The following is a 27,972-nucleotide window of genomic DNA, read 5'->3' as shown; positions in this document are numbered from 1 at the left end:
AAAAACAAAACACCCAGATTGGTGGTTGCCAAAGATGGGCAGGGGTGGGCACGCAAATGGGTGGAGAGGGTTGAAAGGCACAAACTTAGTTACAAAATAAGTAAGTCATGGGAATATAATGTACAGCGTGGTGACTACAGAAAATAATACTATATGAAAACATATATGAAAGTTGCTAAGAGAAGACTTAAAAATTCTCACCACAGGGGGTAAAAAACATTTTGTAACTATGTATAGTAATGGATGTTAGACTTACTGTGGTGATCATTTCCCAATACATACAACATACAAACATTAAATCATTACACTGTACACCTGAAACTAATATACCTCAATTATATCTCAATTTTTATGGTAAATTTTGTATATATGGTTTTGTTTTTAACCACAATAAAAAAAATTCTTTTCAAATAAGAGAGCTTAAGTCCAGAAATCCACTAAGAGATGGAAACCTAGACCAGAAGGCCTGGGCCACTTAGGCGTGACTGGATTTCTGCCCAGTCCCTCCCTCCCCACTCCCCAGCCCCACCGCTCAACCCCAACAGTAACAAGCGCTCATTATCTTCTTCAGACTGTGTGTGAAAGAATCAAGAAGCTCAGGAAAAAAGAGGTTTGGCAAATCTCAAGGGAGGCCCGACAGTTAACTCGTTCTTTCAAATTCCCCACCCCTATGTCTTTCTCTCCTAACCGGTGGGATTCTAGAGCCGGAGAAGAACGAGACTCAGGCCTGGTGGGACGACAGGTATCCAGTTTCTCGGAGGTAAGGATCCCACCATAGGGGTCTGCAGCTCCATATCCTAGGAGTTGTCAACCGCGGGAGTAAGTTTCACCCGTTAAGACGCTCTCCCGGCCAAACGCTTACCTCCTCCGCACCACAGACCTCAGATCGCCTCAGCCTACTCCAGAAGTGGCTCTACGGCCCAGAACCCGCGCGCGCTGATTGCTGATTGGATCTGCTTCCACCCATTCCAGCCAATCCTGGAACTTGCTCGGCCGCTGACGAGAAGGCCGCGCTGCGGCTTCGGGATTGGTAGCCGAGCTGTGAGTGTCGCGCACTTTCTGACGGTTCGGACAACATGGCGGCCGAGTGTGGTAGTGATTCACAGCTGAGAAGAAGAAGGCGCCGGGACCCGGAGGAACCGGAAAAAACGGAACTCAGCGCTCGAGAGCCGGTAGTGGCAGTGCCTCAAGAGAACGAAGAAGAAAATGAAGAGCGCTGGGTTGGGCCTTTACCTGTAGAGGCAACATTGGCGAAGAAGAGGAAAGGTAGCTACAGAGACAGGCACAGGGCGAGACGAAATACTGTGTCCCCCGAGTGGGAGAGTTCAAACCAGACCCCAAAACGGAGGGTGTGTGATTGTGGGGATTTGTGTCGTCGGAACAGAGGGTCGTGTTCTCACTTCTGGCCGTTCTCTACTCCGAAACAGTGATTTGGACAGAGTAAAGCGTCTTTTTAATAGTATCTAACAATCTCTGGTTTGTTACAATAGAGGCTAAAGCTAACTTGCCATTACTTACGTGTTTGGCACCGCTCATTTAATCCGTACAGCTGCCGTATGAGGTTGGAAGTCTTAATAACCCCGTTTAGCAGATGTGGGAAAGAAAACCGTTTCTATTTCAGGTTTTTAGTTGAAGAGTGGTGGTAGTGTATTTGGCCACCCGGGAAGGTGGTGCCTATTTAGAGTCTTAAGGAATAGATAAGGATAATTTAATTCCTGAGTCCACCACTAATGAGTTTTCTGACAATTACAAAACTTTCCTGGATTACAAGTTTTTCATCCAAAAACCAAGATCTGTGGTTTTCACACCATACTCTTGAGATATCATGGCCGGAAGCATTTTGCGACTAGCGTGTAATAGGGACAAAATTTTATCAAATAAAAAGGGTGGTCCAAAAAAGGGGGGAGATGTTGGTAAAAGGGTCACATTAAATTTTCTTATTTTTCAGGTTCTTTGGAATGTTTTCCTTAAACGTATAAGACCATTAAAATGTGATCTTTCTGAAAGCTCAAATCTTTAATTACTCTTCCAACTTAAAAATTTTAAGTGATTTCTCATTATTTTTAGAACAATGTCCAAACTCCCTAGTATAGCATGTAAGGCCCTTGATTTGATTCCTCCTTCAGCACATTTCCATTACTTCCTCTCCCAAATCTTTGATCCTCCTTACTCTTTGTCCAAGCCATACTATATAACACTAGAGAATGGGGCATGCCCTTTTACAACTGCGAATGTCTACGTGGGTGTCACAAGGTGGAATAATTTTCCTCACCCACTTCACTTAACCTACTGTCGTTCAACCTTTAGCTCAGCTATTACCTTCTCTGGAAAACCTATGACTTTTCCAGTCTGGGCTGAGTTTCTAAAGCACATTGATCATAAGTATGAGATGTATTTATCAGAGTGACATTTTTATGGTTCTAAATTTTGAATACAATTTGGATACAGATACAGCAAAATTTTATGTATCCAAATTTTGAAGAAGCTACTTTTTTGAATATTGTTCCTTAACACCCTTAAAGTGCAATTACCTTTTTTACTGCTAAGTCTTTTAAGTTAAATGTTTCCATAGCAATTGTTTCCTCATTGCACTTGCTACATTTTAAAATTGTATGTTTATTCATGTGATTGTCTGATGAATGTTTCTCTTCACTGTTAAGACTGTAAGCATATAAGAGCAAAGACCATGCCTATTTTGCTCCAGTGCTGGGTACAGTGCTTTCCATATAGCAGGTACTCAGTAAGTATTGAACGAATGAATATTACTATGTGTATGTTCACAATTATTTTCTTGCACTAGATATCAGGTCCCTTTTTGTGGAAATGAGTGGAAATGGAAAAGTCCAAAAATATCAAGGTGCTGATATTAGCGTTAGGAAACAAAGAGCTTATAAACAATACAGTTGAGACAGATGCTTATTCAAATTAATCAGTAGTGTATTCAGTTTAAAGAAGAAGTTGAAATTCAAAAACATGTATGAAATGTTAGAAAATGTCACTGAAGATTTTATCTAAAAGGATAGGGTTTAAAACTTAGTAGAAATGAAACCATCCCCTTTAACATGTTCTTTGGACATTGGGCTTTTGTACACATTTTCAGAAAGATACTATAAATGGTTATATGGCTCTACCTTATATGGTGCTCTCTCTATATATATCATATACTATATGGCTCTACCAATCAATGATGGTTTTCTCAAGACAGTGTTAACTCTTCGTGTCCATGTCCCTTGGAACCTAGTTTGTTCTCAGTAAATATCTGTTCAACAAGTGAACTAACAGCAAAAGGAATATCCATCAGGATTAAATTTAGCTGTATATTACAGAAAAATCCAAATGACAATAAATAAATAAAAAAATCCAAAATGACAATAAAGATAAAAGTCCTAAAGTAGTCTGGGATTGGTATGGAGGCTCCAAAGATTCTTCCTTCCTAGTTTAATGCCCCAACATCACTAGGATATGGACCTCATGTTTGTCCTTGATGGTTATCTCCAAGTTTTAAACTGTCAGATGGGGCAAAGAAAGAACGGCACAACTCTTGAGGGAGATTTCTTGGCTGTTACACAACACTTCCACTTTTATTTCATTGGTACTTAGTCACTCCTAACTGCAGAGAAGGTGAAGAAGATACTATAGCTGGATGTTAATATTCCCATATAAAAATGGAAGTTCTGTTAACTGAAAATGAAGAGAGACATAATCTGTTGGACACAACTTTTAGCTTGCTAAATAGCAGTGATGAAAAACCATAAAACGATCATGCTTAATTTACGAACTTTTTATGGGCATGTTTGGCCATCATTGGGTTGTTTTTAGGTATGTCATTTTTTTTACTAGTAAAATTTTTTATAGCTCATATCATGAAATATTTCCTCAGATTACCACTCTTAAAAATGTTTTGCCCTTGGAAAAAGTTTGAGAAGCACTCAACTGGACATTCTCTAGGATTTTCTCAGCTCCAGAAATCTAAGCATTTATTACATTTACTCAAACCTAGTATCAGTGACTTCAAAGAGGATCATTGCCTTCAAGATAAACTGAGATGTTCTGGATGGCCTCTGACCTCTTACTACTTATTTAAATTAGCAGTAATAATTGGATCTATATGGTTGGAAAGTTGGTTGCAATATTTTCATGAAACTTACGGTTTTTCTCTTTTAATGGAACTTGTATATTAAGCCAGAGCCACTCAATTCTTAAGTTCTGGGACACAGTTAAGCATATGTATAAAACCTGAGAATGATTCATGACCAAATAAACAATGGTGCTATTCAGTACTATGAAATAATAAGTTACAACTGACATAACAGACACTGGATATTTTTTCATTACGTGTGAATTGAGAGAAATTAAAATCTAAAAGGAAATACAAAATATTATCTAGTTCCAGTTGTTAAAAATATTTTTCTTTATTTTTTTCCCTTAGTTCTAGAGTTTGAAAAAGTCTATCTTGATAATCTCCCCAGTGCATCCATGTATGAGCGCAGTTACATGCATAGAGATGTTATCACCCATGTGGTGTGCACCAAGTAAGTCTGTCTGTATTTTTTTCTGAAAAGTTTATTGTTTTTTTTAAATACTTCAGTTTTGAGGTGAATTGTAGAAGTAGCTTTAGGATATTGAGGATTTCTATTTCATTCCATAGGTTTTGAAATAATTTGTTAAATAAAGACCTACATGCTCTTTCCTCTATCATACAAAGATGCATTCTCTAAGACCAAATTCCCTAGTTTGTGTACATGTGTTTTGGAGACAGATGCCAATAGGGGATAATCCAGGTAGTGTCAGAGCTTCCGTGAAGGAGAGTATATTAGTTAATTTGGGAGTAATTGGTAGCTGGCCTTTTCAGTACAAATAGGGAAAATGATGAGATCCAAGACATTCTGGAAATGTCAGAGAACCTTTAAAATACCTGAATAGGGTTTTGTAGAAGGAATAGTAATACTCTGCTCTTTGTTCAGCTCATATTATGTCTAGGTCCTGTATCAAGGCTTTTTCATTAATTGTCCCATTTATCTTAACAGTCTTAAGTATCCATCTACATTTTCTAGATAAGGAAACAGGTTTAGAGGGGTTTAAGTGGTAGTTGAGGCTGGAGAAAAAAAGGCAAGAAATCCCACAGTGTTCTATTTCTTATATAGATTTTGAACCTGATTGGGAGAATAACATCACATATGTGTATACATGTGTCTGTGTGTGTGTAGACTTCAAGATCACTGTGGTTGTGGTGAAATGAATGGATTCAAACACAGCAAGAATGGATACAGAGAAAGCAATTAGGAGGCTAATACAGTAATCATAGATGAATTAGGATGGTGGCTGAGATGATATTGGCAGTGAGTATGGAAAGAAGTAGATGATTTACTTTGCTGTTTGGATCAGTTTATTCTTGATCTCTTGGAGACAATTAAAAGATTTAAATATCTTTATATTCCTTATATGGGATAATTTTGACCAAATCTTAGCTCTTTTCCTAGTAGAAAGTTGTCAGTTAATAAGTCAGCATATAGGACTAGCTTTCTATCACTCCAGGTTTCTTTGTTTAACCTAAGGCAGCAGACTATAATGGAAAGATTTTTGAAGATTTTATAGAAACCTAGTGTTTTGAAGTTAGGCAAACCCAATATTGAATGCTCTTCTCCAGCTACAGACCTGGGGCAAATACATTTAAGATTTTTAAACTATTTCCTATTTTTTAAAAAGATGGTGAAAAATATTCACCTTATAGAGTTGTTGTAAAGATGGTTATAACTAAGATAATGTATGTAGAGTACTCAACACTTAATAGCTTTCAACAAATGGTTTCTATTTTTATATAACTGATGAGAGGCTATACTGTACAAAATGTTGGTACTTAACCAAAATACCTTGGATAACATCTGAAACAAACTTACATTGAGTTTTGCTTTATATGTGAGTAGTATGTTGGGATTTAATTATTTATCACCTTCTGAAAGGTAGTACATTTTCCCTGTGAGAAGACTGCCTGTGGGGTAATTTTAGCATTAAAGGACTCTATGATCTAGTGATTCCTTGTGAGACTTTTTTAATGTCAAGATTACCTCAATCCTGATCCTAGCTCTTAAATTTAAAATTAGTGCAGCACGGAACTTTTTAGTGCTCTGTGGTGACAAAGAGGGGATATATTGAACATGTTTACATATACCTAATTCACTTTGCTGTACAGCAGAAACTAACACAACACAACTGGCATACAGCAATTATACACCAGTAAAAAATAAATAAGATTAGTGCAGCAGTAGCTGTTATGATATCCAGAAAAGAGCTTCAAATTTTGCAATGTTATGTCTACCCTAATACAGTGATACAGTGGTTTGTATAAAGGAAGATTTTTTTTTGTAATCTGTTATTTAAGAGTCCAAGATTCTCAGTAAATATTTGGCTTCGGGGCACAAAGTGATTTTTTGCATCTGTTTTAGAAAGTAACTTCTACAATTTTTTATGCAGGACAGACTTTATTATTACTGCTAGTCACGATGGACATGTTAAATTCTGGAAAAAAATAGAAGAGGGAATTGAATTTGTTAAACATTTCCGTAGTCACCTAGGTAAGAATTTCACTTCTTTTGTTTTTTGGCTCTCATTTCAACTGTATTGATTAAAGTTTCTTTTTAAATTTTTGTTTCCTTTTAATTATATCCATTTCTTTTATGTTTACTAGAATGTTTTGATTTGGTTTCTTTAAATAGGAGTTATTGAGAGTATTGCGGTTAGCTCTGAGGGAGCTTTATTCTGTTCCGTGGGTGATGATAAAGCAATGAAGGTGTTTGATGTAGTGAACTTTGACATGATCAATATGCTGAAGCTTGGGTGAGTCTTTTTTAAAGTGTGTTTATATATATATATTTTTAACCTAATGAAAGAATTCTTGAACTAAACTTCACCATTTCATAGGTATTTCTAAACAGAATATATTACCATTCCATTAAAAATGTGCCTTTAGATTTTGTTTGGGAAAATTAAGTATTATGAATCTTTGTTATGATGTTGTTTGTGGGCTTCTGCTGTGAGTTTTGTCATTAATTACAACAGAAATGTCCAAGTAGCACCATAACAAGGATTAATTATATCCATTTTACACTACTTAATAATTTAATGAGCATCCATCATGTCTGATTTACTGGCATTTAAATTAACTTCCTAGTAATGCTTATTTCAGTAATATAGCATTGTGTTTTTATAAGGCTTACGCGCATTTTTGGAATTCTTGGTGATTTTAAACTTTAAAGTATATTGATACCCAAACTATGTGGTTAGACTGTACAGTAACGAAATTAAACTGAATACCATGGGATGTGTAGCTTAAGCAACAGAAATATATTTTCTCACACTTCCGGAGGTTCAGTTCAGTTCAGTTGCTCAGTTGTGTCCAACTCTTTGCGACCCCATTGACTGCAGCACGCCAGGCTTCCCTATCATCCATCACCAACTCCCGGAGCCCACTCAAACTCATGTCCACCGAGTCAGTGATGCCATCCAACTATCTCTCCTCTGTTGTCCCCTTCTCCTCCTGCCTTCAACCTTTCCCAGCATCTGAGTCTTTTCCAATGAGGAGATTGGAAAGTACAAAACTTTTGGAGGTGGAAAGTCCAAAATCAATGTTCCAACAGTGTGTGTTTTCTGGTGAGGACTCTTCCGGGTTTCACACTTTGTCCTTGTTAAGTACAGGGGAAAGAGGGGAATATTTTGCTCTTCCACTTCTAAGAAGGCCAAGGCCTGTTGGATTAGGGCCCCACCTTTCTCACCTCTTTAATTACCTCTTTAAAAGCCTTTCTCCAGATACAGTAACTTTGGGGATGAGGGCTTCACCGTGTGAATTGGAGGGAGGTAGGGATTAGAACTACACAATTCAGTATGTGACAGTACTTTTTAGGAATTTGCTTCAAAACCAGTTTATGAACCACTAAAAGAAGTCAGTCTCATTATTTATGATAAGAACTTATTTTTTGACTACAAATAGAAATACATGTAAAATATCATGTATGAAACGAGATGCCAGTCCAGGTTTGATGCACCATACTGGATGCTTGGGGCTAGTGCACTGGGATGACCCAGAAGGATGGTATGGGGAGGGAGGAGGGAGGAGGGTTCAGGATGGGGAACACATGTATACCTGTGGCAGATTCACTTTGATATTTGGCAAAACTAATACAATTATGTAAAGTTTAAAAATAAAATAAAATTTAAAAAAAAATAGAAAAAAGAAATACCTATTGATATTCCCAGCTTTGTTTCCCCCAGACTTTAGCTGTTTGTTTTTTTAATCAAATATATATTGAACATTTGCCATCTTTCAGGGTATTGAAAGAGAACAGGCATATCTTGTTTTATTGCACTTTGCACACACTGTGTTTTGTTTTTTTGTTTTTTTATTGGACAAATAACAAGTTTGTGGCAACCCTGGATGGAGCAAGTCTGTACTCACCAATTTTTCCAACGGCATTTGCTCAGTTTCTGTCATTATTTCACATTTAGTAATTCTCATATTTCATTTTTCATTATTATTATATTTGTTATAGTGATCAGTGATCTTTGATGTTACTGTTACAAAAGATTACAACTGGCTGAAGCCTCACATGATAATTAGCATTTTTTAAGCAATAAAGTATTTTTAAATTAAGATATGTATATATACATGTAATTTTTTAGACATAATGTGATTGCACACTTCAATAGAAATACAGGTAGTGTAAACAAACTTTTATTGTGCACTGGGAAACCAAAGAAAATCCATATGGCTCACATTATTGCAATTTTCAATTTTTGTGATCTGGAACCAAACCTGCAACATCTCCAAGCTATGCCTGTGTCTTTTAAGATTTTATAGAAATTCTGAGAGTCCTCAAAAAGTTTTAAGCATCAGCTCTGTCATTGGAGTAACTGTAACTTCTCAGACTGATGATTTTGAAGGAGAAAACACACAATTGAATATATAAGTTTAGTATGTTGATTACTACTACTACTAAGTCACTTCAGTCGTGTCCGACTCTGTGCGACCCCATAGACGGCAGCCCACCAGGCTCCCCCGTCCCTTGGATTCTCCAGGCAAGAACACTGGAGTGGGTTGCCATTTCCTTCTCCAATGCATGAAAGTGAAAAGTGAAAGTGAAGTCACTCAGTCGTGTCCCGACTCCCAGCGTCCCCATGGACTGTAGCCTTCCAGGCTCCTCCGTCCCCGGGATTTTCCAAACAAGAGTACTGGAGTGGGGTGCCATTGCCTTACATTTGTCCAATTCTTTTACACTTTATCAGGTAACGTGTTCAAAGCTCATAGTATTAAGATCAAGCTACTGATAATGAGAGAGTGATATCTGAACATTTTTCTTTTGAGCAAAGCCATGACTAAAATATTTTGACCTTAAATATTTCAAGAGTGGATTTGTAAAGTATACTAACATGCTAACCTATTTAAAAGTAAGGTATATATAGACAGGGGCTTCCCAGGTGGAGCTAATGGTAAAGAACCTGCCTGCCAATGCAGGAGACATAAGAGATGCATGTCCGATCCCTGGGTAGGGGAGATCCCCTGGAGGACCTGGGCATGGCAGCCAACTCCAGTATTCTTGCCTGGAGAATCCCATGGACAGAGGAGCCTGGCACGCTACAGTCCATTGGGTCCCAAACAGTCGGACACTACTGAAGTGACTTAGAATAGCACATACATAGACAGAGACATCGAGATCCAAAAAAAAAAAAAAGCCTCAGAATATTTTAAGAACCAGGTCTGTTTCAGTTTCCTTGTAAATACTTGCTGTGTGAGTTCTCTTCCTGTGGTTTGATCAGTCCTCAGAAGTTATTATCATTCATTTATGAGATCAGAAGGAGAAAAATTAGTAACTTTTCCTATTCTTCCCTGTTCTGTATCTTGCTGCTACGTTTGATCAAAGAATCTAAAACTGGCTGAATCGCTGGCGGGGACGTTTTTTGGTGATGGGAATGAGTAAGGATGCTTATGACTTGCTTTGGCCTCTTCTTATCCCCCTCAATTCTTTACTATTTTAGGTATTTCCCTGGACAGTGTGAGTGGATCTATTGCCCGGGGGATGCCATATCTTCAGTTGCTGCTTCTGAGAAAAGTACAGGAAAAATTTTCATTTATGATGGTCGAGGAGATAACCAGCCACTGCATATCTTTGACAAACTCCATACATCACCTCTTACTCAGATACGGCTAAACCCTGTTTACAAAGCAGTAGTGTCTTCTGACAAATCTGGAATGATTGAATACTGGACCGGTCCTCCTTATGAGTATAAATTCCCCAAAAATGTGAACTGGGAATATAAAACTGACACAGATTTATATGAATTTGCCAAGTGCAAGGCCTATCCAACCAGCATATGTTTTTCACCTGATGGGAAGAAATTAGCCACTATTGGTTCTGACAGAAAAGTTAGAATTTTCAGATTCTTAACTGGAAAACTCATGAGAGTTTTTGATGAATCACTAAGTGTAAGTGCCATATAAATTTGATCATATTTTACTTTTCTGAAAATGTCTTTAGTTTGTGCTGTTTCTTAAAAGATTTTTTTTCTGGACATGGACATTTAGATTGATGATTAATTTACTTATCACATTAAAGATACTGTTTGTCTGCTGTCTTGCATTTTTACTCTTTAAAACTCTCTTCTATAGGTTTATGATGTGATATTTTCTGAGCCAGTTTTTCTTACACTTACGTAGCTGTTTTTGTAGTTTTGTTGTTTGAAAGCACATTCTTTTGAGATCCTCAAAACCCATGCTAGGCTTCCTTCTCTTCTCATTCTTTTCACTCCTGCCTTCTATATGACTACTTAAAAATTTATTTCTCCAGCCTTCCATTATAAACAGACCTGGCCCTATCCTTTTATTTTTTTATTTTTGCTGTCTTCATGAATGGCACCAATATGTATCTGCTAGCACAAGCCAGAAATCTGAGTCATCTTTAACTGTTTTTCCTTACCCATCTATTTAATTCATCATGAGTCCTATCAATTTTACTTTCTACATATACTTTAAATACATACATTTCCTTTTAGCACAGCTGTGACTACCATAGCTCATAATCTGTTGCCTGGCCTATTGCATGGCCTACTCCCTATATCTATTCTAACTTCTTCCTGACCTGTTCTCCATGCTCCACCCAGAGGAATCTTTTCAAAACACATTATCTTATCATGTCATCCTTTGACTCTTTCAGTGACTACCTGTTGTTTTTAGGAGGGAGACCAAAATCATGGCCTACCATATTGTACCCCTCCCTTCCACTTCAACCTGCTGTAATTCACCTCCCTCCCTGCCTCTGCTGTACCCAGTCAGGCCTTCTTTCAGTTTCTTGACTACGTCTCCCACCACAGCGCCTTTGCATATGCTGTCCCTCCTGCTTGGAGTGACCCCTAGTCCCATTAATCCTTATTCCTCCCCTTACCTATTGAACTCAATCCTTCAAATCTCAAAGAATCATTTCCCCAGTGATCTTCCACTATTCTTCCAGTCTTTTTTTAATGTGGTAGTGTATCACTATTTATTTTCTTTTAGAACATTTTGTCTTATTATTTGATTAATGTGTATCACCCCTCCCCCCAGTAGATTAAACTGTGTGTCATTTATGGTCCTGTATGTTTTGCTTGTGATTGAATCTCCAGCACTAAGAATGATACCTGACACAAAACTGTTAACAAGAATTTATTGGGACTTTGCTAGTGGTCCAGTGTTTAAGACACAGCACTTCCATTGCAGGGGGACATGGGTTCAATCCCTGGTTGGAGAATGAAGATCCTGAATGCCTTTTGGCATAGCCGAAAAACAGGGGGAAGAAAAGAAGTATTTATTAGAGCATGTAGCTCTAGAATGAGTTTTTATCCATGCAAAGATAATTGGTTTTGTGGATATTTGAGTCTCATCATGTTTCCATCTTGTGGTTCTCTAACTGCTATGGCTATGTTGAATATTCCAAAAGTCTGTGGGTCAAATCTTTGTAACAATAGTGTTTATTGTACAACAGTGTCAATTCTACAGTCTTTGTAGCTACCAGTTTATAATAGATTCCTTGCATTAAGTACTTCAAAAATGCTGTCACCTTATTAGCGATGTGGTAATAAGTTGGGTGAATTAGCTGCCTGAAAGAATATGAATCCAAACAAAAGGGAAGGTTTGTATGCTAGTCAAATTATCCTCATAACTCATTTTCTTATTGGAAAAATATCACTTTCCATTATGCTTTTGGGAAAAGGAGAAACCTTGTGATGTTTTCTTTAATGGTGGCTTCAACTTAACTATAATTTTAAAACTCTTCACAATTTGCAACTCTTCCTAGATTCCTTAAGAAAACAAATCTATTCTCTGGATACAAATCATTTAACACATATACTCTGAGCTGTTGAATTCACTCTATTTCATTGTTGTCTTTAATATTTGTTGAAATTATAGGATTATTGTGGTAAGATCAGTAGCAAAGTATAGGACAGAAGTTGAGATTCAGGATGAGGGAGTTTGCCCAAAAAAGGGCGTGCAAATGCCAATTAATTTAGTAATAATGCTAGTGACTAGTTAGTTAATGACTGGTATCTCATAGTTCCATGTTAAGGGTTCTAACTAGTTAAGAGTCCTAGTTTAATAGACAAATTTAATTGGATGGTATGAAGTTGTATCTTTTGGTATTTTATTAATCAGGAGTACTGCATATTGGCCATACAGAGATGATGAGATAGATGATAAGAGATGCAGCTATTAAAGAGATGCAATATTAAAGAATATTGTAAAAAAAACCATCAATACAGTGTATTAATGCATATATATGGAATTTAGAAAGACGGTAACAATGATCCCATATGCAAGGCAGCAGAAGAGACACAGATGTAAAGAATAGACTTGAACTATGAGGGAGAAGGCAAGGGTGGGATGATTTGAGAGAATAGCATTGAAACATGTATATTACCAAAAGTGAAATAGATGACCAGTCCAAGTTTGATGCATGAAGCAAGGCACTCAAAGCTGGTGCTCTGCGACAACCCAGAGGGATGGGATGGGAAGGTGGGAGAGGGGGTTCAGGATAGGGGGGACACATGTACACCTGTGGCTGATTGATGTCAATATATGACAAAAACCACCACAATATTGTAAAGTAATTATCCTCCAATTAAAATAATTTTTTTAAAGATACTAATGTGCTTAAAAGGTTAGATTAGCATTTATTACTTTTACATGGGCAGATGACCATCTATAAACTTTATTTCTCGAAAATGAATCTTCTTTCTAGCAAAATAATCAAGGCTCCCATACTACAAAAATGTAGTCTAGCATCTAGGCTATTTCTGGCAAATGAGTAAAGCAATAATAGTTCAGAGACTGGCAACAAGAAACCCTAATGTTGTTCCCTAACATGTATATCTCCTTTTCATTTCTGGAGTTATGTATATTGTTGTTCTTTCCACATCTAGAAAAACCAGAGATTTTATTAATGCAAGCATGATTAAAAAGTAGTAGATGGGACATAAGCCTGACTGACCTTTTTTCATTCACGATAGAGAGCCACTTTTGATTTCTGCAGTTTTATGCCCTAAATGTTGGGGAAACTGAATGTAAAGATCACATCTTTGGGGAGGCTGGTAGTGTGACTGTACATAGTAACTAAGATATGACCCTTATCTTGAAAGTTGTGTATTAAATATCTAAAGAAAAGTAAACCAAATACCCAAACTAAAGGGCACTCATAAAATTCATCCATCCTAAATTACATTTACCTAATGATAATTAAATACATAGTGATGCTCCAAAACAACTTGAAACATTTTCTGAAATATGAAATTGTTATAAATTAGTGAAATCATACAAAATAAGATCAAGTGCTTGTTAAATGGCAGGTCCATGATCCTGGAACACGGTCTCACAGTCCATATCTGCATTGTGCGGCTTAATAACCACTAGCCACATAGGGTTGCTGAACACTTGGCATGTGACTAGTCCAAGTTGAGCTGGACTAAAAGTATAAAATACACACTGGACTTCAAAGACTTACTATAAGAAGGAAAAAAAATCTCAATTTTTAAATATTGCTTAATATTTTAATGTCTTTATGTTGCTTTTTAGTATTATTGATTTTGCTTAATGTCTTTCGATAATATTTTAGATACATTGGGTTGAATAAAAGATTAATTTCATGTTCATTTTTATTTCATTTAACATAGCTACTAAAAAATTTAAAATTACATATATGGTTTATATTGGAAAGTGCTGTCTGTGGCATATAAAATGCAGCATATATATTGTTTCTGCAGAAAAAGCAGTAGTTATATTAACTCTTATTTTTTTTAATTAGAATAACCAGTTAGTATAAATACTATTTTTATGATTGAATTTTCTAATGCAATTCCTGCTTGTAGTGTTTATAGAGTACTCCTTAAGAAGATGTATAAGCACATAAACTGTCAGTGGCTATTAATGGACACTCTGCTTTTATTTAAATTCTCCTTCCCTTTATCATGTAACATTATTTTTGTTAATAACGGTTTGTTTCCTAGATGTTTACTGAACTGCAGCAGATGAGGCAACAGCTACCAGACATGGAATTTGGTCGACGGATGGCTGTAGAACGTGAATTGGAGAAGGTGGATGCAGTAAGATTAATTAATATAGTTTTTGATGAAACTGGACACTTCGTGCTGTATGGAACAATGCTGGGCATTAAAGTTATAAACGTAGAAACAAACCGGTAAGCTTTAATATCACATATGCTTTTAAAAAATTTACTTCTAAAGGACCATTTCCTCCTTTGGGGAAACAATGGGAGTTTTGTTTGTTCCAAGACAAGTGGAATGGTCCCAGATGTCTAAACTTAACCAAATGTTTTGACTGGATTTTTCTGTGGTCTTTTGGTTGTTTATAATCTTATGTAAAAAGTTTCCACTTATGTTTGTTAAAGAAATGGAAGAAAGATATGCATAGTTTCAAGTTGTTGTTGTTTTTTTTTTAACAAGTTTCAGTCTGTCTTTTGCTTATTGATTTAAATTAGCCCGTTTCATGTTAAATGTTGCCAAATATTTTAACCACAGAATTCAGCATTACATCCTGCTAGACATAAAATCAGAAGTTAAAATGCATGAAACCACAATAAGCCTTTTGTGCAAACAGCCCATTTGGTCTTAGAACAAAATTGCTATAATCAGATACTATCACTGAATGTAAATGAAAAGAACTTAAAGTATATTTAAAGGAAAAAAGTCTTGTACTGTACATTTTCACATATAAACAAATTTATATTGTAGTTCTTGGCAATACAGAATCCTTGAAGCCTTGAAGAAAGATTATAACGATAGGGATAGGTTAAAACTGTTTAACTGAATTATTTTTTTTAATCTGAAAATGATAAATACCTACCAATTTAACTTTTTTGGGGGAGTGGGAGAGGCAGAAAAATACTTTTTAAAAACCTTTTACTGGTTATTTTGTACAAAAATAAAAGATAGTTGATTCCTAGCTTTTATCTGCAAAGTTGGTATAATTGGAGTTAATCCTGATAATTTTATTATATGTATTTTCCAGGTGTGTGCGGATCTTAGGCAAGCAAGAAAATATTAGAGTGATGCAATTGGCTTTGTTCCAGGGAATAGCCAAAAAACATCGTGCTGCAACTACTATAGAAATGAAAGCTTCTGAAAACCCCGTTCTTCAGAATATTCAAGCTGACCCAACAATAGTCTGTACATCCTTCAAAAAGAATAGATTTTATATGGTATGTGGAAGTATCAATACCAAGAGATGTTTCTTCCAGTTTGATTGGAGTTTTATTTTTTTAACTTGTGCTTTCAACTGAAGAGAATGTTGACCATAATAGACTTTCTAAACAACCCCATCTTATAACATTAGTATTGTAGAATCTTTAACTAGGGTTTGTTTAAGTATTTCTGTACTGTTTTATATCCGGTTTTGAACAAGTTTTCAACCTAGCTTCTACAACTTGTGCTGTCTAAGACAATAGGAAGTAAGTGGCTGTGGTAATAATTGCATCCAAAATTGATTTTCCTGTGGACTTTTAAAAATTCTTCTGTTTTAGTATTATTCATCTTTTACTCTTCAACATGACTTGCACATTTCCTTCTCTAGATACAAATCTTTTTTCACCTTTTGATTCCATTGTAATGATGCTACTGTGGTGTACATTCCTGAGAGATATTTTTTTTCTGAAAAATTAAAAGTACTTTGCATGTTAAGTATGATTGGGCTCAAAATCAAACTACTAAGCTATCTAGGAGTAACACTGTTCTAATTTTGTTCAGTCAAGCAGAAAAATCTAAAGTGTAGAGACCTCTGCGTCTGTATCTGTCTTTCACGCTTAGCGACTTTCCAAAACCCAGGTGTGATTATTTTTTTGCCTAAAATCCTTAAATGACTCCCCAGCTGTCTAATATATTAACCACTCTCCTAGTTTATCTTTCTTCATTTTTAGTTCATTGGCTATACTGAACTTGATCCCATTTGCAGGACTTGATGTTATTTTTACTTGATGGTGTTTGCACAGGTTATTCCTTCTGTCAGCCACAAACCTCTCCCCAGTTCCTCTTCATATTTCAGATCCCAACTTGGAAGCCCTCTCCTGACATCAAGTCTGGAATAGGTGTGCCTGCATGTGTACATGTCACACTTTTTGGAATAATTTAGTGATTTTGGGGGGGTGGGGAGGGGTCCCTGACACTGTCCTCTCTTCCTCAAGATAATATAAAATCCATAAATACAGAGCACTATGTTTTCTTCACATACCAAACTCCAGAGTTTGGTGAATTGTCTGACCCATTATAGGATACTCATTCATTCATCTGACAATTTACAAACAGCTGTGATGCTCTAAAGGTTATCAGCATTTGGTAAATGTGGGAAATAGCAGTTTATCTACTCCAGCCAAGCTTTTAGCCTAAAATGGATATATTCTTTTAAGATAAGAATTTTGCTTATAAACTTTCAAATTCACTGCTGAAGATTTATTAATATATATGTTAAAGAAAAATACTTTTTCTTGTTATTACCTATAATTTAACTGTTTTGAAGGTAAAAAAAAAATCATAAAAGATAATTCTTAATATACACTAAATTTAATTTTCCATCCATTTTATTTAAAAATTGTCTTTCCCCAGAGTTTATGTTTGTTGATTAAACCACACGTTCCTTAGAAGCTCTGAAGACATAGAAAAATAAAAAATTAAGTCACTCACTGAGTATTTATACTGCTAACATTTTCATGGATTATTAGATGTACATATTCTTAAATAAAACTAAAATGGTATTCATATATGCAAATGTTATATCCCTTTTTGCAAATCCAGTACCATAAAAGTAAAATTGTATTAAATTTGAACTTTAATAGTTCTATATGTGAACTAAATCAAGATAATTTTAAAAATTCATATAATTAAGTAGTAAAACAGACATGTCATTCTTTGGTAACTGGAGAATAATATGCTAAAGCAGTGACAACCTGGCTTAGTTGATTCTTAGTCTGGAATCGATCCAAGTAGACCAAGGACTGACGTTAGGCAAAACAGAGTCTGGGCACTAGATTTACCTTTCTGGAGCTCAGTTAATATCCACCTTTCTTAGGGAGAGAAGATTTCTGCTTGTTGCTGCTGCTGCTGCTAAGTCGCTTCAGTCGTGTCCGACTCTGTGCGACCCCATAGACAGCAGCCCACCAGGCTCCCCTGTCCCTGGGATTCTCCAGGCAAGAATACTGGAGTGGGTCGTGTCCGACTCTGAGCAACCACATGGACTGCAGCCTACAGGGCTCCTCCATCCATGGGATTTTCCAGGCAAGAGTACTGGAGTGGGGTGCCATCGCCTTCTCCAGATTTCTGCTTACTGAGAGTCAAATAAAAGAAATAGGCCTTTAGAAGTCCAGAATTTTACAACTGAAAGTTTTTTCTCAATTCTCTGTAGACCTTGAGGATCCTGAGATTTCTGCTTCACTCAAAATGTACTATACATCCTTTCTTCCAAGCTTCAAGGTTTAGATAGATCAGATGGGACTCCGTCAAAAAAAAACAAAAGAGGAGGTCAAGGTCCACTGCTGATTGATCTTTGAATCCTCATCCTGCCAGCACCAGGTCCTGTTCACAGTAATAACAATTATTAATATGTATATATTGCCTTATGTGTCAGGCACTATCTCTAAACACTTTATATCCTTCATTTAATCTTCATATCAGGTGTCATTTTGAGGTAGTTTTTATTATCATCCTCTTTTATGAGTAAGGAAATGAAAGTAATGAATTTACTTCCCCAAAGTCATGTAACTAGTTAAGTGGCAAACTATAGTTCAAATTCAGGCAATCTAAATAGTGAAAAGTAAGCAATAGATGGCAGGTTAGGTAGGACATACTAGAAGGCAGAGCAGAGAGCTACCTCAAAACTGCCTGTTTTTAAATGGGTACTCAAAAAATTTCACCAAAAAAGAAATTAAATTCCATTTGAAATCATTCATCTTCATCATATGAATTTTCTCATTAGGCAAATGTAGAAATTTAGCTGCCTTGCACGTCCTATGATTGGAAGCAATTCCATAAATAAGCATTTATTCTGATGTAAATTCTTAGTTTCCTCAAATACTTCATTAGAAATGCAATTTTCTTGTTCATAAACTTTAACCAGATGAAAAATTTAATTGATTTACTCACTTTTTATTTTCCTCCTTGAGTTTACTAAACGAGAACCAGAAGATACAAAAAGTGCAGATTCTGACCGAGATGTTTTTAATGAGAAACCTTCTAAAGAAGAAGTCATGGCAGCTACTCAAGCTGAGGGACCTAAACGAGTGTCAGATAGTGCCATTATCCACACAAGCATGGGAGACATTCACATCAAACTCTTTCCTGTTGAGTATGTACTGTTTCTGTTGTCATAAATAAATACCAGTGTAAATGTATATATTTGAAGAAACTGCAACTTCTTGTTATTTTGACTTAAGATATTTTGAAAAATTGAACTGTTAGATAAAGCATCTTTCCTAAGCTCTCTGATAATTGTTACATTAGGAAATGTGAAAATTTTATATATACATAAACATATTTCACAGGTTTATTATTATGACAAATAGTAGATATGACAGTGCTAAATGTAAACTATAGATTGACACACAAATGTATATTACCGCTACCATCCACTACACATGCCAACTATAGGTTTTGTGGCTCACTTGTTATAACTGGCTTTCCTCTCAAATCTTTAAGGGGTGGATAATTACTTTTCCTTCCTGACATTTGAGTTTGAAGAATGCACAAACAATACCAAATACAATGCAATACGACTGGTTATTCTTGATCCAAAAGAAGACATCTTGTACAGTGCCTTGATTTAAAAGTACTTTGTTATTTTGATATGAATGTTTTATGTCCAATATTTTACCATATCTTGACACCAGACAAAAAACTAGGCAATTCTAGACACTTGGACTATCTCATTTTAAGTATTCAGAACCCATGCATCCATTAAGCCTATTCCCTGATGTGGTTGGTACAAGATTCTCTTGATTCTCTCTGCCATTCTCAGCATTGGGAGCTATTATATGATAATATACAGTATTAAATCATCTCATGAGATTAGTTAATATTATTTAGAAAGTGTATCTGAGTGTGTGACTATCATTTAAAGTTTATTAAATTTAGTAGCTGTCATAGCAGTGAATAAGTCCTTGGTCAGGAAATGTCACCATAGTATAACATTGTTTTTATAAGAAAATTACCTTTCCCAGGAACTATATACAATGGGTTATGGTGCTATGGTTATATTTTTTAAAAATACTAAATGACTTTGGAACCTAAATACTCTCAAATTCAAGTAAAATAAGCAGTTGTGATAGAAAGATGGTGTATTATATAAACTATAAGAACAGGCTACTGCCTATATACCCTGTCAACTCTTGCTTCTGCTGAGATCAGAAGAAATTATGGAAAAAAAGACTGTCCTGAAACATTCAGAAGATTCTGAAAATACCATTGGGAAGCCAAACTACAAAGAAAACTTTCCGAAGATCCTCCATTAAATTTTCATATTTTTAATATATGTCTCACTAGGTGCCCTAAGACCGTGGAAAATTTCTGTGTTCACAGCAGAAATGGTTATTATAATGGACACACATTTCACCGCATAATTAAGGTAAGTTATGCAAATTTTATATGATTTAAGGAAAAGTATGTTATTGTATAACGAGGTTTAGAACCTAAGGAATCTCATTCACACTTAGCAATTTATTAGGAATAGGAAAAATGGACTATGGAAGTCAAAAGAATAATGGGTGATCATGAAAATCAGATATAAAATCAAGGATAGGAACAGGTATCCTTGATTTTCTAAAAAGGTAGCTAGCAGGGTAGCCTTTTTAGAAACACTGCAGCAGTCTTTTGTCAGCAGTTAAAACGAAGGATCAGGTAATGAGTAAAGGGTCTTGCTGAGATAAAATCAGTAGCCAAGGTAACCTGTTTCTAGTAGCTAGATAAGGTCTAGATCTAGAAGATTAAGTATTAGAAGAGCTATGTTGCCACTTTTATCTGTGAAAACTACCACTAATACCTGATGAACAGAATGAATTCAGCCCAGGATTTTGTTGAGCGACATTCCATGAAATGTAAGGAGCAGTGAGGTAGTTCTTGATTACTGGCAGGTCAGAAATGGCAGAAGAAATATCAGAAGGAAAAATTAGATTTCAGAGTTCTGAAGGAATTAGTGAAGTGACTGATTAGGACATTCAGAGTGTCTAGGGAAAGGGGAGAGAAAAGAGTGGGCCAATTACGTAAGACCTAACACATTAAACAAGATCCTAAAACTTATCTACACTATTAATTGGCTTTAGTTACTGAGTGAGATAGTGCCTGTCTATAAATGGAAAGACCTTTACATTTTTGTTTCCATCATCGAGAGAAGGTGGCAGTTATGCAATGAAAATACATAATCTAAAGTATAACCAAGGGTTTACTTTAAAACCAGTTTATAGAATGACATATTAAGATTTTATTGAATATAAAGCACTCTTGACAAATATACGACTCCAAAGCATACATATATGTAATATGTGTAATACTACTTTGTCTACTTTCTGTTAAGGGCTTCATGATTCAGACAGGAGATCCAACAGGTACTGGTATGGGAGGAGAAAGTATATGGGGAGGAGAATTTGAAGATGAATTTCATTCAACATTACGACATGACAGACCATATACACTCAGCATGGCCAATGCTGGATCGAATACTAATGGATCCCAGTTTTTCATAACAGTAGTACCAACAGTAAGTAGAACATGCATGTGTGTGTGCCAAGTCGCTTCAGTCATGTTCGACTCTTTGCAGCTATAGGACTATAGCCTGCCAGGCTCCTCTGTCCATGGGATTCTCCAGTCAAGAGTACTGGAGTGAGTTGCCATGCTTCCTCCAGGGAATCGTCCCAACTCAGGGATCGAACCCATGTCTCTTATCTCTCCTGCATTGACAGGCAGTTTCTTTTCTACTTGAGCCACCTGGAGGCATTTTCCAGGTGAATTTAAGCCAAAGATTCATGGGCTTTGATCTAAATTCAGTGGAAAAGAGAGCTTTATTATTCTCTATTATTTATATATTCTAGGATATAAAAATGAAAACAATTTAGAAAGGAAAATGGAAAATTACCTAACAAGACTTCACTTTATAATCAGTACTTTTGTAATTCAGGCCAATAAATAATAATAAATTAAATAATTTATTTATAATAAATACAAAGCTGAGTTTGTAATAAAGCTGAGTTTAAGTCAGCTTTGCACTATTTGTTGGACAATCCAAAACAAATTATTCTACCTCTGGGCTTGTTTCCTCATCTTTAGAATAGTAGGATGAGAGTATAAGAATTCCTGATTTTAATACAGTTTTTCCCACATTTTTCTATCTCTGAAATCAGAATGCATTTTCCAGCTCCCATTGATCTAAAAGATGGAGATATTAAACATTCAGCTTTTTTATTTTTTATTATAACATGGAACGACTCTTAAAAGCTTCTAAGTGAAAATATATCTTTTAAATTATATTTTAAAATGAAGCCAAAGTTTCTTTTTAATCAATGACACTGTAGCTTTGATGAAATACATGTAAGAATATCTAGCTCTGCTGCTATGCAGTTCTACAAAATTACAAAAACTTTTATTTTTTAGAATTAAATAAAGAAAACAATTTATAACTACTGTCTGTCTTCCAGGTACATGATCTCATGTAATATTCACAATACTTCTAGTATCATTATGAAAGTGAAAGTGTTAGTCCCTCAGTCATGTCCAACTCTTTGCAACCCATGGACTGTAGCCCATCAGGCTCCTCTATCCATGGGAATCTCCAGGCAGGAATACTGGAGTGGGTTGCCATTTCCTTCTCCAGGGGATCTTCCCCACTCAGGGATCAAGCCTCAGTCTCCTACATTGCAGGCAGATTCTTTACCTTCTGAGCCACCAGGGAAGCTAGTTTTAAAAAAATAGATGAGGAAACAGTGAGACCTGATGAACTTGCCAAAGGTCAAGTAAGTAGCAAAGCCAGAGTCTGAACTCCTATCTCTGATGCCAGAGCACATGCTGCCTAAAGTATTCCAGACTGCTTCTTGAGCAGGTAACGTTACTGCAAAGAAACTTAGCTTTAGCAAACATCTCCCAGCTCCCTTTGATCTAAAAGATGCAGATATTAAATATTTAACTATGCTTTTTTATTTTTATTATGACATGGAAACTACTCTTAAAAGCTAAGTGAAAATAATCTTAATTATATTTTTAAATGAAGCCAAAGTTTAATTCTTTTTAATTTGCTCATCCAGTGGGTGTGATTTAAGAGTTTAGGATTTACCAAGATTTTCTATTTGTCCTCCAATACAGCCTTGGCTTGATAATAAGCACACAGTGTTTGGACGAGTGACTAAAGGAATGGAAGTCGTACAAAGGATCTCCAATGTCAAAGTCAATCCCAAAACAGATAAGCCCTATGAAGATGTCAGCATCATAAATATTACTGTCAAGTAAAATAGATTTGTCTCATTGTCTGTATAAATAAAAATACACATACATTAAACACAGGATTATTTTACATAAGGAAGCTCAAGATTTGCTGAATGTACAAATCATGTTTCAGGAATTCAGTAGTTGTGTATTTTTCATTAAAGGCTATTTTTTAAAAGCTCTGCCTTTGAGTTTTCTTGCAGTATTTCTCATCATAAGAGGTGATAAACTCAAATGGACTAAAACTCAGGCAAATAGCACTCTTTATACATAATTTCTCAAGAGTCTTAAAAACCATATTAAATAATGAGAATGGTATGCATTTGTTCCTCAGCTTTTTAAAAATATGCCAAATAGTCTGCCCTCAAATGTTTCTTTTAAGAAACATGTTTAATTAGATCTTAATAAAGGGCAACTTTGGTGATGTACCATTTCCTTTTTTACAAGGTTTGTCTTTCAAGCCAAATAGTTTTGAGCGCTCAGTCAGTTCAGTCGCTCAGTTGTGTCCAACTCTTTCCGATCCCATGGACTGCAGCACGGCAGGCTTCCCTGTCCAGCACGAACTCCTGGAGATTGCTCAAACTCATGTCCATCGAGTTGGTGATACCATTCAACCATCTCATCCTCTGTCGTCCCCTTCTCCTCCTGCCTTCAATCTTTCCCGGCATCGGGGTCTTTTCCAATGAGTCAGTTCTTCGCATCAGGTGGCCAAAGGATTGGAGCTTCAGCTTCAGCATCAGTCCTTCTAATGAATATTCAGTACTGATTTCCTTTAGGACTAACAGGTTTGATCTCCTTGCAGTCCAAGGGACTCTCAAGAGTCTAAGTAAGTGGTAAGCAAAACTTCAATAAATAGGAAGTTCCTCTGGTCAAAAGTGTTAAATTCCTGAATAATTATGAAATATTATTCAAATAAAAGAATAAGAATAAATGAATACCTGAGTCCATGGTTTTGTATAATAGTTCATTTACTATTCACATCGTTTTTCTAATGTAGCTAAACAATTTTTGTCTTTAGGTTATAGTATCTCATTTTACAAAATATATCATCAAAAAAACTATATATTGAGTAAAAATGTTAATATCTGCTTAACAAGGAAGAGATTAGTAGAAATTAGAGCAATATGAGTTTAAGTCTTAAACTGATTTCTTCATTCACCCTCATAAATTACTTCATAACTATTCAGAATCACTGCTTCTACTTTCCAAACAAACTCTTTTAAGAACTTACAGGAGGAACATGTTCAACAGACCTGTTTAGGAAATTCACATTCTCATGCTTTATATCTAAGCCTATACTTTTCCTTCTACTGATCAGCAGGAGTATTTCCTTTACCCATTTTGTACCACAAACTGATGGAAGAACATGCCTTAACTGTAATATTGTGTCCTCCTTTACTAAAACCAGGATACAAAATAACACTTTTCACTATGACATTTACCTTTTTCCCCTAATTTTTGGTGTTTAGACTTATCTGTCAATTCATTCATAAAAGCTTAATCCTAAATTTCGGGTAATAACTGCCACCAAGTGGTGGTGGTGATGCCTCATCCTCCCCAAAATTCAATTATTTTTGCTTTGAGAGGAAATCATGTTTGATTAATCAATTTTTCCATTCCATGTCACAAATTTACCATAATCAGTAGACCTAAAAAACATACATTGCCACACGTCTATTTTAAAGCATGTTTTAAACTATTAGCAAGATACTGATACTCATTAGTCCTTTTCATTTATTACTCTTTATAGGGAAAAGTATAGCTATTTTCTTCCTTATTACCACCTTGCAAATTGAGAAGTATCTCAGTGTTACATAAAAAGTCTTTCTTTAGCAATATTAGCTCAGGATATAATGAGGTTTTCCAAGGCCTTCTCTGAAAACAGCTATTTAAAATATGATATTCTGTGTGAAACAAGTTAAATTTAAAATTTTAAAAGCAACTATTTCACTTTAGTCAGTGCAGAATTTTAGCTCTCCTTTAAAAAACACTACAGTTTTAATACACATTTAAATGTGACTTAAGTTGCAAATAATAACATTTCTAAATTTTTAATAAACTATCTCAATTTGACATTCAAGTCAATCCCTATCCCAATTTGTTTTGTTTCTCTTAACCACAGCACAAATACTTTAATTGGTTACTAGCAATACTACTATACAGATGATTCAGGATGATTCAAGAATTTTTAGAAAGATGATAGGATTTCTTTAAAGTGATCTTAACATTTTATTGCTATCCATACTGATGATTTATATAATGCAAATAATGGCTTGTGGTGATTATAAAGCATTCCAGAATTACAGACCAAGACTATACACTTGAAAAACCTGCTTTACATAAACTATACAATAGTATTTAGCTTAATACAGAAATTCAGTGCCAGGAGGCAAATCCAAGTAGACTGTATTTAAAACCTCTGAAGTGTGACATTTCCCAGAGGGAACTAGCGCAGTCTTGCTAATAATTAGTGAAAGTACAGCCAGAGATAGAAAATAAGAGCCTGAAAAAAACTTTTTAAAAAAATAATAAATACTACTACTAGACACAATCAGGTCTAAGCACAATTTTTAAATTGTGTTGTAGACATACGTAGGAATGTGATTTAAAAGTCAAGCAAAACGGGTAAAATAAATTTACAGAAGAAAGCATGTTTACACATTAGTGTTAGACTGTTTTTGAATTACCTAGTAGACAAAACAGTTCAAGGGCTCACAGGCAAATGTAACACTTTTTTTATTTTTCACAGTTACTGCAATCAAATATTAATTTAATTCAGAAGTATTATATGCACAAACTACACTTGTAACAGCATGACCTTTTACTTGAAAAATAAAGGATGAAATATTATTTACTCATTTACACACTGCCCATAACTGACAGCCTTTTTTTTAATGCTTTGTTTTCTAAAAGTTTTATTGTTTTAAACGAAATATATTTGAAGAGACTGAACCAAAACAGTGCCACCCAGAAGTCACATCTTGTCATCAGCCATCATAAGGATTTAACTTCATCCTAAAGTATGTGCTCAGTCGTGCCTGACTCTTTGTGACCCCATGGACAGTAGCCCACCAGGCTCCTTTGTCCATGGGATTCTCCAGGCAAGAATACTGGAGTGGGCTGCCATTCCCATCTCCAGGGGATCTTCCCAACCCAGGGACTGAACCCGTGTCTCCTACGATGGCATGTAGAATCTTTATCAAAGAGCCCCCTGGGAAGCACTTCATCTAAAGTATAAAGAGCATTAAAAAAAAAACTATAAAACCCAATCTAGGTATTTTTAAATATAAAATTAGACTGCCATAATAAGGGAGTTTCCTTAAAAAAAGAAAAACAGTAAAGAGCGCACACTTTAAATTTTTTACTCACAGACCTGTAATAAATGTGATATAAATTTTTTTCACATTTCTTCTTTTCCTTTTGTAGACATGTTTCTCTCAAACAACCTCTTAAGGCCTTGTCATGAAAATCGTTGATCACATTTTATTGTTTAAATAAATGCACTTATTTTGGGAAGACATTTTAAAGTAATCACTTCCACTGCTTAAATAACTTCTCTTGAGGTAGAGGTAATTTCTACTTAGATCTCTACCTTTTACGTAAGACCAACACTGGCTTCTCTATGTAACTTACTACATTTTACCTATAGTCATTCTCCTTAAAGATGCAATATTATTTTTAAAAAACACTACTAGGTACATTATATTGAAAAATAGAAGGACGAATTTAGAACTCTGACCTTGGAAATAATATATCCAGGTACAGCTCTGCAAATCAGTCTTTTCATAAGTGCAGATCAACTAGAATATAACTGACTTTCACAGTTTTTTTATTAATTGTTCTTCAGTGTAGTACTGATCTGACTTCAGGCCTAGTAGGATTACATTTCATTCTAACTCACTGGGTTTTATACAAAAGGCTTTAAGAGAGCTTTAATAAAATACTGTATAAAATATTAATCTTCTCTAGCTTATAGTTCTTAGCGTTAAAGATGTCTGTTATACTGAACATTAATCCTATTACCCAAAGATGCAGTTTGGATTTTATTTCATTAAGTCACTGCCTTTTTTGCTACTGAATACTGCCAAAATCCAGTCAAAAGGCACATTAAGAAAGCCATGCTCCACTTGCTTCATAAAAAGGTTCAATGAAACCGCTGGTTCATTAGACACTTGGTTGGCTATTCTTCCTTTGAGTGAATAAACCTTCACCTGCTTTTTCACTGCGACTACTTACTTCCCAATGCTGGATCGAATACTAGTGGATCCCAGTTTTTCATAACAGTAGTACCTACAGTAAGTAGAACGTGCATGTGTGTGTGCTAGATAATCTGTGTGTACACATGTAATCTGAAAAACTTAACAAATGTATGTCTAAAAAATGTATACCCAGTAAGTCCCTGTTTAATCCAATTTAATCTGCTCAATCAGCTATTTATATTTTACTGGTTTTTAAAAGCAATATTGTACTCAATTCCCAATCCAAGATTCCTTTTATATTAATATATACATTGTAAATTAACTATCTTTCAGATGTAGAATTTCTTACATCATATTATGTGCAAAATAACTCTTAACCACAAAACTTTAAACAACTGCTACATCTAAAATCAGGCAACGTCCAACACCCCAGCAGCCACAAGTTGGCGTGAGAGCCAGTCCAGTCCTTCATACAGTCCCATACCACTTCGAGCATCACAGCCCTGAATATACCAGCTTCGGCCACAGCACAATTTATGGAGACTAAGAAGCTCAGTGATTTCTTCTACTGACAGAGCTCCAGCAACATCCTAAAAGATATATACACATAAAAAAAAATTTTCATAAGTCTATGAAAATTAGCATTTTTGTAATTATTGCTATATACAATTCTGCTGGTATCATTTTAACAGAAGCCTAAATTCAACTTTCAGTAATTATTCAGAGATTAATGAGAATAGAAAAAGAATTGTTTTGGTTATAACAGTTTGTAAGAACAGTCTTGTAAAAAAAA

General features: G+C 35.4%; 3 protein-coding genes across 5 annotated transcripts in view; 1 reads left to right on the top strand and 2 right to left on the bottom strand.

Moving 5' to 3' along the window:
* The window catches only part of CENPK (centromere protein K), a 55,884-nt gene extending 54,929 nt beyond the window's left edge, over positions 1-955 (bottom strand). Inside the window, exon 1 of one of the 2 annotated variants that reach the window (XM_061393426.1) lies at positions 863-955. The gene's annotated coding sequence lies outside the window, so the exon portion shown is untranslated. The remainder of the gene's footprint in view (positions 1-862) is intronic. The other variant, XM_061393425.1, reaches the window with a different exon arrangement.
* An 84-nt stretch (positions 956-1,039) lies between these two features.
* On the top strand, positions 1,040-23,162 carry PPWD1 (peptidylprolyl isomerase domain and WD repeat containing 1). 2 transcript variants are annotated; one of them, XM_061393407.1, is made up of 11 exons: positions 1,040-1,266; positions 4,430-4,532; positions 6,472-6,572; positions 6,714-6,834; positions 10,027-10,474; positions 14,521-14,711; positions 15,542-15,731; positions 18,681-18,862; positions 20,056-20,137; positions 21,083-21,265; positions 22,861-23,162. In XM_061393407.1, exons 1-11 carry the CDS (start codon positions 1,077-1,079, stop codon positions 23,002-23,004), a joined length of 1,935 nt encoding a protein of 644 aa, XP_061249391.1. In that variant the 5' UTR covers positions 1,040-1,076; the 3' UTR covers positions 23,005-23,162. The 2 variants fall into 2 exon arrangements, with proteins under 2 accessions (XP_061249391.1, XP_061249392.1); XM_061393408.1 differs by lacking the exon at positions 1,040-1,266 and having other exon boundaries at positions 4,481-4,532; positions 6,472-6,494; positions 6,788-6,834.
* Positions 23,163-25,692: 2,530 nt separating this feature from the next.
* TRIM23 (tripartite motif containing 23) overlaps positions 25,693-27,972 on the bottom strand; it is a 35,769-nt gene continuing 33,489 nt past the window's right edge. Inside the window, exon 11 of the mRNA XM_061393409.1 lies at positions 25,693-27,769. Coding sequence (XP_061249393.1) covers positions 27,590-27,769 — 180 coding nt within the window. The 3' untranslated portion in view covers positions 25,693-27,589. The remainder of the gene's footprint in view (positions 27,770-27,972) is intronic.

The sequence above is a fragment of the Bos javanicus genome, chromosome 20, assembly GCF_032452875.1.
Source record: "Bos javanicus breed banteng chromosome 20, ARS-OSU_banteng_1.0, whole genome shotgun sequence".
NCBI classification, from domain to species: Eukaryota; Metazoa; Chordata; class Mammalia; order Artiodactyla; family Bovidae; genus Bos; species Bos javanicus.
Note: the sequence above shows the minus strand (reverse complement) of the source record. Positions and strands in the feature narration are given on the sequence as shown.

Bases quoted from the DNA above. Each gene is read 5' to 3' on its own strand.
- PPWD1 (XM_061393407.1), top strand. From the start codon at position 1,077: ATGGCGGCCGAGTGTGGTAGTGATTCACAGCTGAGAAGAAGAAGGCGC. The intron at 15,732-18,680 runs GTATGTGGAAGT...TTCCTCCTTGAG, and splicing joins AAAAGAATAGATTTTATATG to TTTACTAAACGAGAACCAGA. The intron at 21,266-22,860 runs GTAAGTAGAACA...CCTCCAATACAG, and splicing joins TCATAACAGTAGTACCAACA to CCTTGGCTTGATAATAAGCA.